Source organism: Varroa destructor, unplaced genomic scaffold (assembly GCF_002443255.2).
Source record: "Varroa destructor unplaced genomic scaffold, Vdes_3.0 BEIS01000002.1, whole genome shotgun sequence".
NCBI classification, from domain to species: domain Eukaryota; kingdom Metazoa; phylum Arthropoda; class Arachnida; order Mesostigmata; family Varroidae; genus Varroa; species Varroa destructor.
Window position 1 is genome coordinate 42,461,664 of NW_019211455.1, and position 18,743 is coordinate 42,480,406.

Consider the following 18,743-nt stretch of genomic DNA (forward strand, 5'->3'; position numbering starts at 1 on the left):
ACGATTTGATCGCACGATGTTTCCAGTAATCCTCGTTCGTCAACGAAATGTACGCCAGGCGAGGAGAGTAAAAACGACTACACGTGCTGAAAACATAGGCGACGCTCATCGATCATCTTAGTTCACTTTATTTAACAATATTTCTTTATTTCAACATGACTCTCTAGTACGATGAATGCGAGCACAAACAATGTTGAAAGTTTACCTCTTAGGGCGTTACGCCTTAAGGCTTCAACAGATCTAATCAACATTAATAGGCCATTCTCCATTAATGATAATAATAATTGTTCAGCATTGTTGAAACTGTGTTACGTTCGATGTCGATTCTATTTAGAAAAAAATGTCATATAAAATGTTGCCCGTTATAATTATGTGGGTGAATAGATACATTGTATTACCTCTTGACAATTAATTCTGACTTTATAAATTCAAATTTTTATAAGATATGAACAATTGTAGCTTTTTTTTAAAAATGAATTTTGCCATTGCCACTATTTAACGGTTACTCGACCACCTGAGTGAGTAAAATCTCCGTTCGTACAGTTCGAGTAGCTTTTCGTTTCATTCACGACAACTTAGTAAACATCGGAACATACAATTATCAAGTCACGGGTAGTTTCGAATTCGGGTAGCTCATCCGCCTCGCGTAAGCAGATTTGTGCTGCAGGTTAACATAGATGCTGCATTTATTTTACAGGTACCATTGGAACATGTTCAATTACGGCGGCAACGATGGTGCTGACTTTAATTATAAGCACACTACCGAACACAAACAGAAGATCTGCTGAAAATCCAGCTGTCTATAAATTTTGAGATGATCCCAGAAGAACTTTTACGGCAGGGTGTCGTTCTCCAATCGACCTCGGTTTAACTATCGACATTAATTAAAGTACTGAAAAACCGGTCTATTCCGCTTCGATGGAACACGCGTTTGACAGTTAGCAAAAGACTGATAAGACAGATCACCAAAATCATTCAAGATAGCCGATTGCCAAACGAATGCGGGTTCCGTGAATCGATATTGCAGATGCCGGAAGGCTGCTTAAAGAAACCACTAAAACAATGACAAAGCGTTCGTCTAAATGAACAGCTGTTAGTGCTTAAGTTTATTGATGACAAGACTGTTCTTAATACGCTGGCACACAATTCATAAAAATACGGGCGCTTCCAGAAATTATGTGGAAATGTCTTTCCCTGATTTGGCTTGGTAACCAACTACGTAATCAAGAAAGACGGACAGTAGTACTCTACTTAACTGCAGGACAATTCATTCGAATTATGACACAATTTCACCGTCCGCGCTAGAGATCTTATCCTGAAGATCCTTGAGGGCCGAGTCCACTCTTTTCGACATGCCGGAGAATTTGTTCAGATCTGGACCGAGCATGTTACATAACGCAGGCACCTGCAACTCAGCAGAACAACCAACAACATCCGGCATTGGCCTTGCAGTATATTTTTCAACAGTGAAGCACCACAATTTAGCCAAATTATGATTCTCTTAATAAATATGTTATGTTTCACGTAACTTAGGTCTGAAGAAGATATTCATATATTACCCCTCGTAAGCCTATCTGCCCGATGCCCGAGGTGAGCTCTGTGGGTAATAGTGTAGTACTGATTAGGAGTAAGCATGTAGGAATTTCATAATCATCCTTTTAATAGGCTCTAAAAAGAGTTTTTAAAAACACGCAGCTACGAATGGACGTAGAACTAATGGATGGATATTCGCTCGAAAACTTACGTTTCTTCGTAAAAAGTTTTTGTATCACCGGCAGACTTCGTAAGAAATACTTTGAAATCGTTTCTTATACTCCTTTAAGTAACTGAGCAATCTATTTTTTAGTAAAAACTCTTTTTCTGTAAGTCCGCTTTCTTTTGAATGAGGAAAACGTATTTTATATTTGGGATATCTGTTCAGTGGAAGATTTACAAGCGCTATATTGACATTAACATATATAGGAACTATTAAATGGCTATAAAAGAGATATCATCTTTTATCTAGAAGGCTTTTATTATTATTATTATTATTTGAAATACTAATGAAATCGATTTGCTATCGCCACAGTCAAAGGGATTTGAAATGTTGTTGCGAAATTAGAAGATTTCAAAATCCAATTGTATTAGAGTTAGCGTAAAACGTGTACACAGTTGTCTATTTTTCTATATTTTAGTTATTTTGCCAAAAATTAACAGCTTTACAATCTATGAACAGAAGCTCTGGTGGTCTATGCAGTCAATTTAACCAGATAAAAATCTAGATTTCAATTTGACTATGACTCTAGGCTCCATATATACATTCTAGGTAAATATTCGCTGTTTTACACCAATTCATTTACCTATAAAATTTGTAGTTTTGATCCAGCGCACATGCCCAATTCATTTACTGTCCTATTATTGCTCTAATTTATATTGTTATTTAGTTGATTTCTTAGTTTTTTTGTAATCTCGACGAAAAATATATAAACAAATATCAAACTAACAACGTAATTCGTTCCGATTAAATTGTGTACCTTTGTATTTGATTTTGGCCGCATAATGGGTTGCAGTTAAACTTCCTACTTGTTTCCACATATCTGCAATTTTTTTTACGGCGCATCAGAGTCACATCTGACACGGAATTACAGCATTAGGCAACAGCTATTTTATGATAATTTTAATGAGGATCAAACTTACATCATTATAACTTATCTGACAAAAGCGAAATAGCGCCACCAGTGCTCTCCAAGAGGCCTCTTCGCTAAGCTCGGAATGAAGATACTGCAGGAGGGCTGTCGCGAACTCCGTTGCTTGATCGTCATAAAGCTGAAAAAAGGAAAGAAAGCTCATAACGACGCCTGTCTATTATGGCCTAGGACAACGCCTGCTCACAGGGACATAATAGTTGCAAAAAGTAGCTGAACACCGTGAACACTTTTTTTTCGCTAATTTCAACCTTCACACATCCCCAACACATAATTTGATCTTAAATCTTTCTTTTGCTTTACAAAGGCGAATAAATACAAAACTCTCGGCAGCCAACAAGGGTTGCGTACTTACCATTCCCTATTTCCTGTCATGATCCGTTCGCGTACCCGCTCGGACAACTAAGACACCTCTACATTTAAATATTCTATGAGATTTCTAATTGTCGTTAAGACGGCCGGTGTGAAACCGCCAAATTAACATTTAAGCATATTAGAAAGGATTAAAAATTTGTTCAGCATAAAACCGATTTTCTTCACAGTGTTCTCTCGTCAGGCTGCTAGCATTTTTTGTTTTGTGCTAAAAGGAATCATCAGCCGTCCGAGGCAATGCTTAACTCGGACTGTATCGGACGGACGATTCCATATAAAGTTACTGGCTATAAACTCCTTGCCAACGTATCGAGGTAATGGGCGACGGCACGCCCCCGCTTACCTCTTTAAGAGCGAGATTATACATGAGCGCGGCCGCTTTCTCTTGAGTTTCTTTCCGGTTGCATAACAATGCATGTACAACAGCCCGCGTCGTTACCTGTAAAGGGTAATGCTGAACGATATATAATAATCGGGCTTCGCTGGAAAAATGCGTTGCACAAAGCTGGAATGGGTATATATATATATATATATATATATATATATATATATATATATATATATATAGAGTACTTGCAATCTGACCTGGTGTATGGACAAACTTAAGACACGTATATTTTTACCTTGCAGTTGTTGCAGGCACCCGGAGTCCCATCATCAGACGGCCACTCGGAGATGTACATGAGCCAATCGAAGGACGAGTTGTTCTTACAAAAGTTACACATCTGTAAATAAATAAATATGTAATTAAATGATGCGGCAATAACGGCCAAAGGCAAGCCTGCTCAATATTAAGGACTTTTATTTAACTCTAATGGTCTGGTAGCGCATGCCACAATTGGCGTATTGTATTCATGTATGAAGATCCGGGCCGCTACACATGAAATAATGGAAATAAACCCTATTAAAACAATGGAAGGATGGAAGCCTACATAGAGACAGTAATTAAAAACGAGATCAGCGTTCAAATGAATATAGTAGTCAGTTCCAACGTGACGCAATGGAAATACTTACTAAGATCATAACAGCATCTTGTTCATCTGCTGGCAAACGCTCAATTTTATAGACATAATTCAGGATTACATGGCTCTGTGAAATGTCAGATGACAGAATGCACAGATACACACACACACACATAACATACGGAAATCAGAAGGTTGACGGATTGGTTGGGAAGGTTGAGGATCTTGAAATATCATTTGTTACCTATCAGTAATGACACTTATACAATGATTAGTTTACAGATTTTGAAAACCCGCTCATAAGTGAGAAAATTTCGTCACACTTACGAACATATGGGCAACACCTGTGAACTATATCAAGTAAGTCTTTAATACCTTCCTGTCCTGATGCAAAAAAAGTATGAAATCGTCCTTCAGTGCGCACGCCGCCAAAAACTGAATTGTGGCCAACCGAATTTTTGGTTCTTGAGAGTCGCCAAGCAGGAAGCCTGTCGATAATAAGAAAAATCCAGACTTTTCGTTTCATCTTTGTTTACCATAATTAATCTGAACTACTTTGGTTATAAAGAAATTAGTGGGGAGAATTTCGTGTGCGATTGTTTACTTACCGAACTTCTGAGAACTTACCGACTTAGTGAAAATCAAAGTTAAAATGCTCATAACTTTACAAGTGAGGGCACATACCAAGAAGGTAGAGATGGAGTTCTCCTAGAGACCAGCTGCCGCAGTCTGTGTTGATATACTCAGCGAACTCCCGAAAGCATACCGCATCTTCTTCAGACAACTTTCCCAGCAGTCGTTCCTCAACAACTTGTAGGGCGGACGTCCCCTAAAATGCATACGCCGCAGAACTCTAGCAGTTAAAAATCTCAACGTTGAATAGATGTGTTTTAAGTAGATTCAAGGAGTACCATAACTGTGATTTTAGCTAAAATTATTCTTTCAAGTTTTTTTTATTATTACGCTTTTTTATTTATTCTCCAAATATTTTATTCAAAGGAATGTCTCTTGGAGGAATTCTGTACTGAGTACCTTGTTGGCATTCACGGGCTATGAGATGTTTGCTGACAAACACATTATTAACTATACAAATGAGTCCATAAAATCGTCCCTATTTCTTTACTCTGATTCGAATGACACACGAAGTATATCGTCATCTTTCGTCACGTACGTCAATAGGTTCAAAACATATTGCCGGATCGTCGAACTTTCTTGTCTTGCGAGGCGTGAGCGAAGGTCGCCGCTCTGGCGATTCGCTGGCGCGACTCGGATTCTCGACGATGTCTCCCATCTGTCAATTTATAGTTCATCAAAGGTTATAGTCATTAAATTTGTGGCTGTTTTCGAGTTCGAACATGTCTAGCATACGGTAGACAAAAGCACGCGTACGTGCCTGCACGATAAAAATTATTAAACGAACGATCTTAATATAACTATTATATAACCCTGATTTTCTTAAATGTAAAGTCTACATTGTTATCTTATGTCTGGCAGTTATTCGACTAACCACGAGCAGACTATAATAGCCACAAAAAACACTGTTATTATTGTTAATATCATTCAGAAATATTCTTTTAACACTAAGGGCTCAAATCATATATGTATATGATTTGAGCCCTTTGTGTGCCTATTCTCGAGATATCATACGCACAAAGAGATGATTGAATCCTAAAATTAAGTCAGCTGGTGACCAGTATCTCATCTCATCGTTATTTTTTGAATTCCTAGTGCAATAATGAAAAGTTTTCCTTTTTTGTGCTAACCTGCGATACACAATTACTGTCCGAAGACTGTTGGTTTGCTCCCTGTACGCCTGTGCTTCCGTTTCGAATTAGCGGACTCTCTGTTTGCTGTGGTAGCGACGTCCGAGTGTCGTCTAACCCAGGTGCCGCTTGAAATTCCTGGATGACACGGTTTTCTAAATTGATCCTGGCGTTTTCTCCGAACGATATCCCCCGAGCGTTTTCACTTCGTAGAGATGTCTGCGAGCCAAGGAGCCGCCCGATTTGGGCACCGAACGGTCTAAGGAACGTTATAAGGTTTATTATCAAGAGCTAAATGCAAACAAAATGACCTGCCGTAGAAAAACCTCTATGTCTATCTACAAATATGTTCAAAGCCCGTACGCTCTATAGGCACATATAAGCTGACCATAACGGCTTATATGAAGGTTACAAAACTTCATTACTTCCATAATCAGCAGCAACCTATTATTCTAACTTAAATCATGTTCCATGTATTCGGTTATAAATAACTAAATTAAAGATTATGGATTAATCTCATTTAGTCTTACGATGATCATCCTCTAATCGACAATGAAAGGGACCAGGCTTCCCCTAGAGGCCCATCTACAGTCGCCCAAACAGCTTTGCACTTCTCATATCAATGAATGAAGAATGTAGGTATGAATCCTAGACAGATCGGCCATGTCACCGGCAGATTCAAACCGACTGATATTTTTTTTTCCGCTGTTTCGCCGAACGCATGCGATTGATATCATCTATATGATGACATCGAACACCGTTTTGTAACTTCTCCACTTATGCAAATATTCATTTTAACATTAAGCGTTGGAATATACTCGGGTGCAATAGATTCGGTTCGTTTTCGTGGCATCAGTGACGCATAGCCATCAAATTAAAACAATATATCTCGAGACTGAACGCAAACCTACCACAGCAGTCGACTTGACAATACGTAAACTCGAACGTTTGTTGCACGAGCGTTTTCGCAAACGAACTTCGAACGGCTGTTATTTGTACTGGAAAATCGTGAACACATCGAACGATAGACAGCAACTACCAATGAAGAACAATCGTCTCTTGTTGCTAGCGTATCTGTAGCGGTTAACTGTGGCCGGAGAAGTAGTTGTTTCTTGGTTTCCAATCTTGCTTTGAGGGTGGCTGGCTGGCTGGCTGGCTGGCTGGCCGGCTGGCTGGCCCTCCGACTATCGACCCAACCGAAACACTCAAAGGTCTTAAATTCTCTAGCCCAACAACAGCAGTCCCAACAGATAGCATCAAAGCTGAAGGTTATATGCCCGTGGTCAATGGCCCACGATACCAGAAGACGAAAACAGCGATAAGCAGAGAAAGGCGAAGGCTGACAAGCCAAAACCAATGGCACTAAGCCTCTGCAGCAGAGGCTGCGGTTACCGCGATAGACCCGACTGTCTCCGTTGTCTAAAAGTAGTGACAACAACGGCGGAACGAACGCACACTAATGGCAACAAAAAGCTGCCATGGAGAGTGCGCCCTGAACGGTTAACTCGCTAGACCAGTTAAGCAAACTCTCATCTTTACTGGTAACTGCCTGAGGAACGAGTCATCGGAAGAGCTTCCCGAGTTCCTTTAGCAGTGACTCTAACTAAGTCTAACCTATCATTTGCGGTAGAGGTAAAGGCATGCCAACCAGCGTCGTCAAGTCTGAAATGCTAATTGAAGAAAAATTAATGTTGCTCTCCTCTAATGCTGAAAGCTATGCAACTGAACTTGTACATTCTATATGAAAAAATTAAGTTTGTTTTATATGGGCTACATTTTCTGCACAGCTTAAGCTCTTCTCAGACTGGAACAGATGGAAAAGCTCCGAAAAAAAAAACAGCCGAACCCCCTGCACTCGACGTTTTGGGTCGGACAAGCCCGCTAGTCCAGACTTCTAATAATATGATAGTATAGTGGATTGTCGCAATAGGTGGCTCTGTAGGCGAGTGGCTGTGGGCAAACCTATCCCCTCATGCCTATACAAGCCCTATTAGCTAAAAAAACAAAGAAATAGCTAAGGCTCTGGAGCCTGTCAACGAGCCAATAGGAAACAAAAAAATTTAAGCGTTCTATATTTAAATACATTTCGAAATTATTAATCTATGAAAGATAGGTCAAGGTGATCCGCGCCAGAAATCAATCTTAATTAAGTGTTAGAAAAATTTTCTGAATTAGGTACGTCAAAGCGCTAACAAGAGGTTTAACTGGAAGTCGCCTAATCGTTGAGGTGCCTCCTCAGATTGATCTAAGGTATGATCATCATCTTATGTGTGCTTATTCCTCTGAACTCTTAAGTTGAATTCCCTAAGCCCTAATAAGACTCAGGAGTATATAGGAGGATATCTTTGCATCTGCATTGTTATCGCTTCCCACACACAAGCTTCTGCCAAAAGAAAGACCGTAGTCGGAGAGATGTACACTGCTCAGCCGAGTTTACCAGAGAAGTAAAATTACGCTCGAAACTGACGTGATAACCCTGGCTTGTCACGCATATTTTTATGGGATTTGTTTCAGTACCGGTTTTGGCATACCATGAGATTCTCTAAGGTACAAAGACGGGGAGACTGGGTGCATATTTTTCACCAATAGGACGATGATTTCGAACAGGATGTTTCGGTTAACCAACGACCAGACCTACGGAATCTGACATGCACTAATTCGCTATCAGTGCTTTTTTTTTGCTGATCAGTTTAATTTTGTGACATGAGCTCATACGAAGATTTGACGCTATGGCCAATATGTTTTTTCAATTTCATTTTAAGTTGATATGGTTTGCCGTCGGCCATATTCATGCCTCAAATATGACTTGTTACGAAATTTGCCATATTTGGTTTTTCATCGGTACGTAAAATAGTGTGTGCAGATAACATAGAGAGAAATTTTTCAAAGATGGTTTTAATTTTCCAGCATGAGCCCATTTTCATTCTAAAAAACGACAAGGCTGATTTAATGTAACCTTGTGCGTTTGCGGGCATTAGTTAAAAAAATTAGTGTCATACGCAAAGTAGAACAAGGTTCTAATCACATCATTACATTCGGAGGCGATCGGAAGATCGCTGTGCACACAAGATCTGCACAAGCCTAAATCATCTTAGAAATTTCCGTAATTAAATTTCAAGCATATATGGGATTCAGTAACTGCGTCTTAGCAATATTTGTTTGTTGTTATACCATAAATATATGATTCATGTCGCAACACAATGAAGTGCACTGTGAAGATATAGGCTTTATTAAATCGACTGTATAAAACAACTTTCATGTTCCGTAAAAACCTCTACAATAAAAGAAATACAGCGCATAGAAGCAGTCTTGCGTATACTGCTATATAGAAACTCTCGTAATACCGAAACCTTGCTCGGGTCTCTGCAGTGTAAGCTTTATCACACATTCTGAATGTTTCGAACCGAATTGATGATAAACTGTGTCCCAATACAATTCACTCAGAAAACAATTTGTCAGGCTCCGTGATTGGAGACTATTATTCGAAATTAAAGCTGTTCTTGGCTGGAAATCAACGAGGCTTCATTCGGTGATTGGTAGGCATAGTACCTACGATCACTGCTTCTAGTTACAGACTCCAATCACCTCGTAAGTTGGTTCAAGTCTCCTATTTTTTTTTTTCCTATTTAGTTTTTATTGGCTAAAAACAACACTATTCTCCTTGTTTTTCCTTCTTCCATTATTTTATTTTTTCTTCTATAAATGAGTCAGCCAACGAGATTAAACTGTCATTCTAAAGCCGATTCTGTCAGACTTCATCAACGTTGGCCGGTAGCTCATACCGCCTCACTCGCGTCTGTTGCACGATGTCAATAGGATGAGCGAACCGGCCTCTGGAGGCACGATGACCCACTAAACGTTAGTCTAAGCTTAAAGCACCTACTATCTGCCAAAAGATACTTCATGAGTTTTAAATTATCACGTGTTTACGCACACGGGTGCAATACGCTAGTCGGGGCCTTGTGTGTAGCCTTTCCAAGAAGCGGACTACATCTGAAGCATTCGCAAGCCGATCAGATTGTCTGAGAACTTATTTTTTAAGCAAATGCTTGGATTCGCTAGTTGACAAATCCATAATTTCTTGATTGAATCGAGTTGTACGTGAATTTGAATATGAGCTGTTTCTATAGTTTTTGCATATATAATTCACTTACTAATTGCCCCGAGAATGGCATGGTTATGACGTTCAGTAATAAAAGCCCCCTTTCTGCTTAACTCTTCGGCTCTATGACGCCTCTTCTATGAAACACAACTATTTATAGTACTATACAATTCTAACTCGAAGTTCATAGCAGACTATTACCGAGGTAACGCCCCAGTAACGTGTCCGCCCGATCAGCTTAGCTGGCCCACACCTTCTAAAATAGCTCAACCTTCAAAATCAGCTACAGTGCATCTCGTGTTGAGTATTGTCAGCTGTCTAAGTCGATGTTTAACGCCAGCAGTACCGAATGTACGACTTGGGACATTTATCAGTTCTTTTCAAGCTGATCAACAAAGGTTCTGCCCATATACATTTTTGTTACTGTTTGCTTCTTCACCATAATTAGTCTTCTTGAGAAGGCTACGCTAGCTATTTGCTTTACTAACATGTGTTCAGGAAATTCTTACAAGATACGTTTATAGCGCCTTAATAAGGTCAGCTATTAGAAATACGCGCAACTATACTTGAGTTTAAGTCTACATTTTTTTTTTATTTGTAACCATATTGACTAACTTCTTTCTAAGCCTTTTTATGCATACACAGATTTATGTTGTTCGCATTTCAAAAAAACGGTTTCTCGAGGGGTCTCAGGTTAAGGAACAATACATTACAGGCGGCTGAGACGGAAATTTCCATCTTTATCGGATTCTAAATCGGCTAGGCGCAACAACCGATTTGACCCCAGTGGGCAATGGTGCGACCAGTTTTGCTAAGCAATAAACAGCAGTCACGCGTTCCTCTAATGTTTCTCTAAACACCATTATCGGGCTTAAAGTGCGCACACAAGCTGGGATTTCCGGTACTGCCTTTCGATGAACGTTTCCTAAAGAAATTCACGTCACTATAAAACTCATTGGAATTTAGTTCCGCACACGAAGTAGAAACTTGAGGGAAGCCTAGGTTGTAGGTATAACAGCTATAGCAAATAAAATATTTTAAAACAGAAATAATTAATAATCTATGAAACCTGTGCTTGTCTTTTGCCTTGCAGTTGTATCAGAAGCTTGATACAGATGTTTTCAGCTTCTGCAGACGGTCGCTTACGTTAATAATAATGCATACTCGAACTGAATACGTAGGGTAAAAATATAACCGTGATGTAGAAAACCAACTACGAGCACTAACGAAAACCGTTAACAAACCGCTGTTCAGAACTTGAAGGTCGTAACAAACCAGCGGTTTGTTATAACCTTCAAGTTCTGAATTCAACGAAGTACGTTAAACATCTGATAATTATTACAGAATAAACAAGTGGTGACATGATTCTGCCGATAGCATTATATAATAGGACCATGATAAATAATGAACAACGAAATATCTAGCTATTAGCTATATGAAATGAGGATACGTGCTCATAATAGCCATGCTTACGTATCGAGGATTTCTTCTGGTAAGTCAAGTATTTCTTGGGGGATACTTCTTCCTGTCAAGAATTGCGCTACCTCCTGTGTAAACGTGTTGCAGTTGTGCCTGAATAGGTCGTATGCACTCTCCTGTAAATGATCAAGGTAAAAGGAAGCAAACAGACACCTTTAGATAGAGCAAAACAGTATGAGCCAATCGCCTGACAGGTTTAACGAAAGCACCCGGATAAAAAAGTCGTATACTTTTTAGTTCCAGTCGTATTTCGCCCGACCCCTATTCAACTGCGAAGATTAAATTATGCTGATTACGTCGCACGCGTGGTTTACTTGAAAAATCTGGTTTCGACTTCTGGGAGAATTCACTGGGGGTAACCGTATAAACAGTACAATACACTGATGAGGGGACTTGATTCCATTTACGGTCCTCATTTCATTTTAGTTCTCCACGTATTAAAAGATGGATATATTTTTATACTGTTACTTATTTTAAACAATGACAAAAAGTGTCAGCCCAAAAAGGCTCTATTAGAAGCTATGAATGACATTGAAAAAATCGCTTAAGCCATTATACCGGAAGACCTTTCAAATTTAGAAATCTTCATTGTTCTTTGGCAAATTGCCTGTATAGACTTAGCGTTGCGTCTTTTTTGCCTACATTCGATGGTTCGGACAGAAATTGCTCACCTTAAAAGAGCTTTCACCCAGCTCGAAGATGTACTCGAGGAATAGGGCATACGGTATTTCAGTTTGCCCCAGTTGCACGATCTGCATCGGCTCCCCCATAACTGTCTCTCCTGGACCGCATGATTCGATGCCCATGCCCCCGAAAAAATATTCCCTGTATGCAAAACGGCACAACACGACATGAATAAGTATGAAGTACGGCGAATGTTCGGGGTAAAATGCGCTGGACATAGAAAAGCGACGAAGAGAGGGATGCGCTAAATTCACAACATTTAGAGTCTCGTCTAACTCCATGCTGTTTATAGAAGATAGTCTCGTTATTCAAAAAGATTACTGGGTATCTATTGCGTACAGTTGTTTGCCAAAACCACATATAGTTTGTTATTTTAACTAGCATCTCTCCATCGTGTCGAGTACGAACACAGTACTAACCGGCCGAAAGCGACGATCGAGGTGTGCCATATCGCAGGAATTTCCTTTCCTAAAAGAGAATCAAGGCACAACGGAGTCACTGGTCATCACTGGTCGTTAACAAGGTCGATCAAGGCTCATCACATACTACAACGCATAGTAAACAATTCATCAGTAAATAATTTATCCTTCGACAGTTTTCGCTTGAAGCTTCAATTGGGACTTCACCAAAGCCCAACCATGCCGACAGCCAGTAATCAATAATAAACTTTTACTATGTAACCCATGGGATAATTGACAACCTGAGCCTGAACGTAAAAAAATCAGAAATAACTACCGTAGGATTTAAAATGACCATCCTTTTCTTCATGTATTTCTTTAGATGACAACTCGCAAGTTTTTCGCAAGATATTCGATTACTAGATTTTTAATTACTTTCAACAGCGTAGCATAGCGTAGCTGACCTAACAAGTTTGTGAGTCTCGCCATCATTGTTTTTAGCTCATGCCATCGATGCCTATAACTTGCGCCTCATAGATCCTACGAGGTCAGCGAACCATCACGCACTAATTCACAATTTTTAAAGGATCGCATGATCGTTGTTATGCCGAAGTCAACAATTATATATGTTTAACAACGAATGTACGAGCAGTAAAATTTTGCTACTCACGTCTCATGGGTACTTAATGAACTGTAGTTAACGGTTTAGAATGTTCGAGAATTCGGCAGCCCAAGTACTGGTAAATACGTGGTTACTGTGGGCTTGAATAGCGTCGGTTTTTCTCTATAGTGAGCTCGGCCATCGTTACTAATTTATTTGATATTTAACTATCGGCCGTAGTGGCCTAGTGAAAACGTTAGGTCACCGTACTATAGAAATTCACCATGCCGAAATCGTTTAGGCCCTAAAATCTCTTTTATTATTAGAGTTCAACGACAAATGGCACCTATGCTAGACAACTGTCTACAATGGTGCACAGCCCAGAGTAATGAGTCGTGGTTTATATTCAATAGACGATTAGCATATTTGAGCGGATAGCTTCACGGAGTCCTTTCTCAACAGTACAAAATAGGTAAGCTAAAAACGCCAAAGTATCTTATCTATAACTATATAGCCTTCAATAGGAAAACTTATACACAATTGTTTCACACACAGGTTAGCAACAGTTCGCTTGCAGAAATTGCAAGTAAGCATAAGGGTGTACGCCTTTACGGACGGACACATTTTCTATGAACGTCTTTATATATATATATATATATATATATATAAAGAATATCTAATAATAGGATTAAAGTTTACTGGGTAAATTTGAAGCGCGGCCGTTGGTAGTTTGCGATCACGCGGTTTACTGATAAAAGCCGATAGCGTCACTGCAAATGTATTACTTCTTAAGGTTACAATTCACTCAATATACCGTCATTCCTAACCAATACTTCGACCTGTCGTTGACTTGCACTCTGTCACTGCTTACCATCAGGGAAATATTCTGAAAGTAATTGTACAGCTAATTAGATTTTCAGCCGAAAAAAATAAAGAACAACGCTCAAGCATCAACTTCCTGATAGACATAGATCTACAGGACGGCGTAAAAATCAGTTTAAAAAATGTCGTTTGATATATTGAAGAATCTCCATTGCACTTTTTTTTGCTGTCATTTTTAGCACATTTACCTTTTCTGCTATTAGAGCAGACGCAAGATAGCGGGTTTCAAGCAGTCAAGCGACGTTTACCCCAACCCGTATAACAGACAACGGAAGGCTGTATTTGTTCTAGGCCATGCAGCAACACACGCATGAAGCTGCAGTTGGAAAGCGTTCATATTTAGGTCCATTTTGACGTACAACTATGGATATGATCATACGCAAAGTAGCATCTGAATACGATACGCACGTCGTTCGACACCCCTATTACAATTATAATACATTGTAGCTATGATAAATACTTTGTTATTTTTTCATCCTGGCCAAACATTTTCCTTCCGAGTGCCTCTCGCTATTACTTTCAGCCCTCTTCTCCTTGCGTGTCTTTTCCCTCTCCAGTTATTACCGTAGATGTGGGCAGTTTCGCTCTCTTTAAAAGGAAAGTGAAACTATTTTAATTTCGCTGGCTCTTAACGGCACGTTTCCGTGTTTCGCACCACTGTCACTGAAACCTGTACCGCCTCCACCCCATTGAGGGCCTACAAACGGAGGCACAAAACCGCTGCGGCGATGGCGTGAACGACACACGAAGTCTCAAGAATAGTTTCTGGTTTGTTAGGCGGCGCCGATTGGCCGGCATCTCGGGCAGCCCGTAGGAGTACTTTTATCACTTGGTAACAAGCTATGGCACGAAATTGGGCACGATGTGGATAGCAGACAACCCAAGCTGGGCCTCTATGATACACATGTCTGTTACATATAGAAAAACGCGAACAGTATCGACAGACAAGAGATACTGAATGCTTGCTCATCGTTCAAGATTTCACCGCTCAGGGAAAGAAAAGCGCTCTGATCGTCTTCCAGTATATGGTCTATTCGCGCTACTCTCTTTTTGGGTCTGTCTACCCTAGTTCAGAAATCGGGCTCAGTCAGAGAGTTAAAGCCCAGAGTGTTCAGGTCGCTAATGTTGACTCAAATACTTCATATTCGACGGCACTGACGAGATCAAAAAGAAGTTTTCTTAGTAGGCGCACAGAGGAAAAACGTGCTATAACCCGTTTTCGATACATAACGGTAATCACCTAAAAGGGTTGGCAGGTCCCATAAAAGAAAAATTGATGATGATCGCTGCTAAGGTTACCTTTTGCCCAGCCGGCTGAATAAAACAATCTTCTCTAGTACCTGGCTTGAACGTTTGAACCCGGGAGTCAACTGTCGGACGTAAGCACGTTCACTAAGCAAAAAAGACGCAAGCAGCGTATTTTTGGTATCTACAAGTATAGGGATAGTACAGCACGTAGCAAAGTAAACAATTATGAGTTTTAAGTATGCCGCTCTAACGCTAAGCGTTGCTTGGCATGTCGTCCTGCTTCAATTAGCAAAGTATCTGTTGTAGAAGGGAACGTTTTTTAGGTCCCGCCCCCCCCCCCTCACTTTGCCACTCAGTATGTATATATATATACTTAGAGATACTTTTGCTTTTTAAAACAGTTTAACTACTTTAATGTGTGACGTTTTTCTAAAATCTTAATAAACTAGCATATGTTAGTATTCGTCGTTTATGAAATACGTCAACAGTCAACCATGATAAGCATATATATTCTGGTATTTTCGTACGAGAAATTAGCCTCCCCATTTCCATCACGTATTTAATTCGAACCCGAGCGTAGGCATAGGGTTCGGTTGAAAAAAGCCATCGGTTTCTTTGACAGTTTGAGTATCGGAGGTAAAACTTCACATATTTATTTTCATTCTGTACAATTCTTTGCAAAAGAGCTATCTTTTTGCACTTTGCCAAATCTTCCACCCTGGGCACACTATGAAATATGAACACATCGGTACCGAACAGCCATCCTATACCACAGTTGCCTGTCTATCTAGTCGCTGAATATTGCAGTTGTCTTAATGTTTATTCGCCATACGGTATGACCCGATCGTCTTTTGCAAATTGTCTCTGTTTTTTGCTCTGCGAACAGCAGAAACAGCGCCTGATTCGTCATTGAGCGGGAGCAGAAGGAAATGATTAAGATCGCACCAATAATCGCTCGGTTACTGGCACGAAAGATGAAGTACCTATGAGGATTTAGAGAGTGCGATCCTCGCGCATAACTGACTGAAAAAATAATAATCTGTAATGTTTAAACTGAAGTGAACTGCGACAGTAGGAAGTTACTCCGTTGTTACAGCATAACAACGTTAAACGTCAAGTTGTAGGGCCTTATCAACGTGCGCCATATTTCATTATAATCGGAGTCCTTTTCTGAGTTTACAGAAGAATAGATCGGATACCACAAGTCTTTACCAGCCTCAGTAAAGGTCTATTTTAACGTGAAGTGTATTTCATTAGCACCATCGTTTTTATTTCTAATGGTGGCAATAGTTTGTATAAGTGTGAAAATTAACATTGTAACTATATGATGTTTAAAAGGTTTATGATCTCAACATGTTAACCTCATATCTGAAATATGCACAGCACTTAGTTAATGGTGAGATATATATTTATTGGTGGCTTCTAATAAGTCAGAACCATACACGCCGATTAACTAGCTATAGTTAACAGAGATCGCTTTTGGGGCAGCAGGAAAAGTCTGTACACAGAGAAACGGGCGAGTTTCAGAAAGTATGAAATTTACTACACGTACTTTATTAAATTATAAGTAAAACGAATAAATCGATGATCTATACATACACACTTTAGGTCCATTTAGCATCGTGGGTTATATGTGTTGGGTTCGATCATTAGAAATGAACGAGACTCACCCAGAAACATGGGGCTCAACGCTCGAGCCATTCCTCGGGACAGGTCGTACACATACAAACGCACTTCATGCGCGCTTTCCCCCATTTTGGTGTCCGTCTTTTCGACTTGGGCTTAGATTGCGCTTTTTCTGCTGTCTGTTTTCTCACAGCGAACAAATTCGAATTCCCTTTCCTTTCTTTGAAAAATAACAGATCTACAATCCTCTCTACCCTCTTTAAACACACAACGTCGTTCCCACAACCAAAAGCTGCTTACTCGTGCCGTCGGTAGCTATATAGTTAAGATAGGTTATAAATTACTTTCCGAGAATTTACGTAAACCACCCCAGTTGTCATTCTTAGCACGTCCACAAAACTACACCACCAAAGTATTCTTTTTTCCACTGTGTATTAACCAGGTTCTTATTCTTTTTCTATCTGTGCGTGTTGTTTCTCTTCGTTCTTGACGGCGCTCCACTTCCAAATGTTTCCCCTTCACCGTGACCAGTCGCAGGACAGCCGACGAGCTGTCAAATAACCGTACCAGGCGACAACAACTGACTTTATCCCGATTGATCCTAAATAAAAGAGAAACTACGAAAAGAAAATAACAACGGTGTTCAACTGGCACGTAAACAACAGGACCGCTGTTCTTAGAGCAATGATACACTGGAAAACACAATTAATTAGCAACACTAGCAGTAGCGATACCCCGGTATGCCTCAAACAAATAATGCCACGTTACAGTTCGTTCTCTTCACTTCAATTGATGACTTCAGGCCACAAACCTCTCTGTCCTCCGAAAATAGAACAACACTCAAGCTGCGCGCGAGCCAGTTACCACCCTTCGCGCCTTTGGCAACATGGTACGCTCTGGTCTTCGAGCTTTGCCGGTACTCACAGCGAAGAAACGTCTCTAAGCTATACTCCAATATAAGTGTCGGCAAACAAGACTAAGCGGGTATGAGATTGCGAACAGCTCGTAGAACGAGCTAAGCTAAAACTGGCGGGAGACCACATTTGAATGCTGTCGTATGCAGGTCCTTTACATTTTTCGTCTTATTTGCGTCTAGCACTGAAGCCGGTGTTACTTCAGACAGACTGTATGCTGCACATTTTACGCTCTCACGAGGACCCTATATGTATGGGCTTTAACGTGAAGACCAAACACCATGTTAAGTTTGGTATAGGTGGGCCATTGGGCAATGAGAACGACCTATAGCGACAGTCGGATATTGTGGGTGACTGGCAAATACCAGTAGCCCATAACACGGGTGCATTCTAGTGATCGGCTGGAATGTTGACAAGGCAGCTTTGTTAGACGACCGCTCGGCGGCGCTGCAATAGGCGGAGCATTGAGGTTAGCTTAATTCCGAAATTATTGCGCAAAAATAGGATGATGTGTTTGAAATGACAAAAGATTTCGCTTTTGTGGTACACTTTGCTGGCGGTAGATGGTTAAAGAAGAAGCAGGATTAAAATATAAGAAAATTCAGGTGGAGATTGAATATATAGTAGTATTTTTATATGGTAAGCAGAATGAAAAACTACGTCAAATCAGAAGGAGGAACATAGGTATCAACCGAGATATATTTAAGGGGACGTTTTTCATTTATTCTGTTATCGGGACGATCCGGAAGAGTTGTGAGTCATGCTAGCACATGTCAATCATAAGAAAGATGAAACTATAATCGTATTCAATAGACTGCTGCGATACGTGACGCTAAATATGATATATATGTTGGCTGGTGGGTTAGATCATAGTATGAAGAACGATACATTGAAACGTTTTCAAGGTATCGTTCTTCATTGAGAATGTAGAACGTCTATTATGAGCTACTGATTCCATGTGTCGCTAATATTAATTTGAGAATTGTCTTATTTTTAGCATTTTCTTAGGAGTGCTTCAAAGAGTTTCT

General features: G+C 40.0%; 1 protein-coding gene across 6 annotated transcripts; it reads right to left on the minus strand.

The window, feature by feature from the left end:
- Positions 1-1,077: 1,077 nt before the first annotated feature.
- On the minus strand, positions 1,078-18,116 carry LOC111244604 (uncharacterized). 6 transcript variants are annotated; one of them, XM_022791859.2, is made up of 15 exons: positions 17,613-18,116; positions 16,846-17,418; positions 13,917-13,931; positions 12,466-12,514; positions 12,034-12,187; positions 11,357-11,478; positions 5,782-6,040; positions 5,190-5,309; positions 4,703-4,847; positions 4,394-4,506; positions 4,071-4,145; positions 3,680-3,781; positions 3,400-3,495; positions 2,677-2,805; positions 1,078-1,405 (listed from the first exon to the last, which is right to left on the minus strand). In XM_022791859.2, the coding sequence occupies exons 2-15, from the start codon at positions 16,928-16,930 to the stop codon at positions 1,277-1,279; spliced, it is 1,593 nt and encodes a 530-aa protein (XP_022647594.1). In that variant the 5' UTR covers positions 16,931-17,418; positions 17,613-18,116; the 3' UTR covers positions 1,078-1,276. The 6 variants fall into 6 exon arrangements, with proteins under 6 accessions (XP_022647594.1, XP_022647593.1, XP_022647596.1 ...); XM_022791858.2 differs by having other exon boundaries at positions 16,846-18,116; XM_022791861.2 differs by lacking the exon at positions 4,071-4,145 and having other exon boundaries at positions 16,846-18,116.
- Between the last annotated feature and the right edge of the window lie 627 nt (positions 18,117-18,743).

Coding starts and splice junctions, on each gene's coding strand:
- LOC111244604 (XM_022791859.2), bottom strand. CDS start 16,930: ATGGGGGAAAGCGCGCATGAAGTGCGTTTGTATGTGTACGACCTGTCC. Junction 12,188..12,465: donor TCGATCGTCGCTTTCGGCCG/GTTAGTACTGTG, acceptor TTTTGCATACAG/GGAATATTTTTTCGGGGGCA. Junction 4,146..4,393: donor TTTTGCATCAGGACAGGAAG/GTATTAAAGACT, acceptor GACATTTCACAG/AGCCATGTAATCCTGAATTA.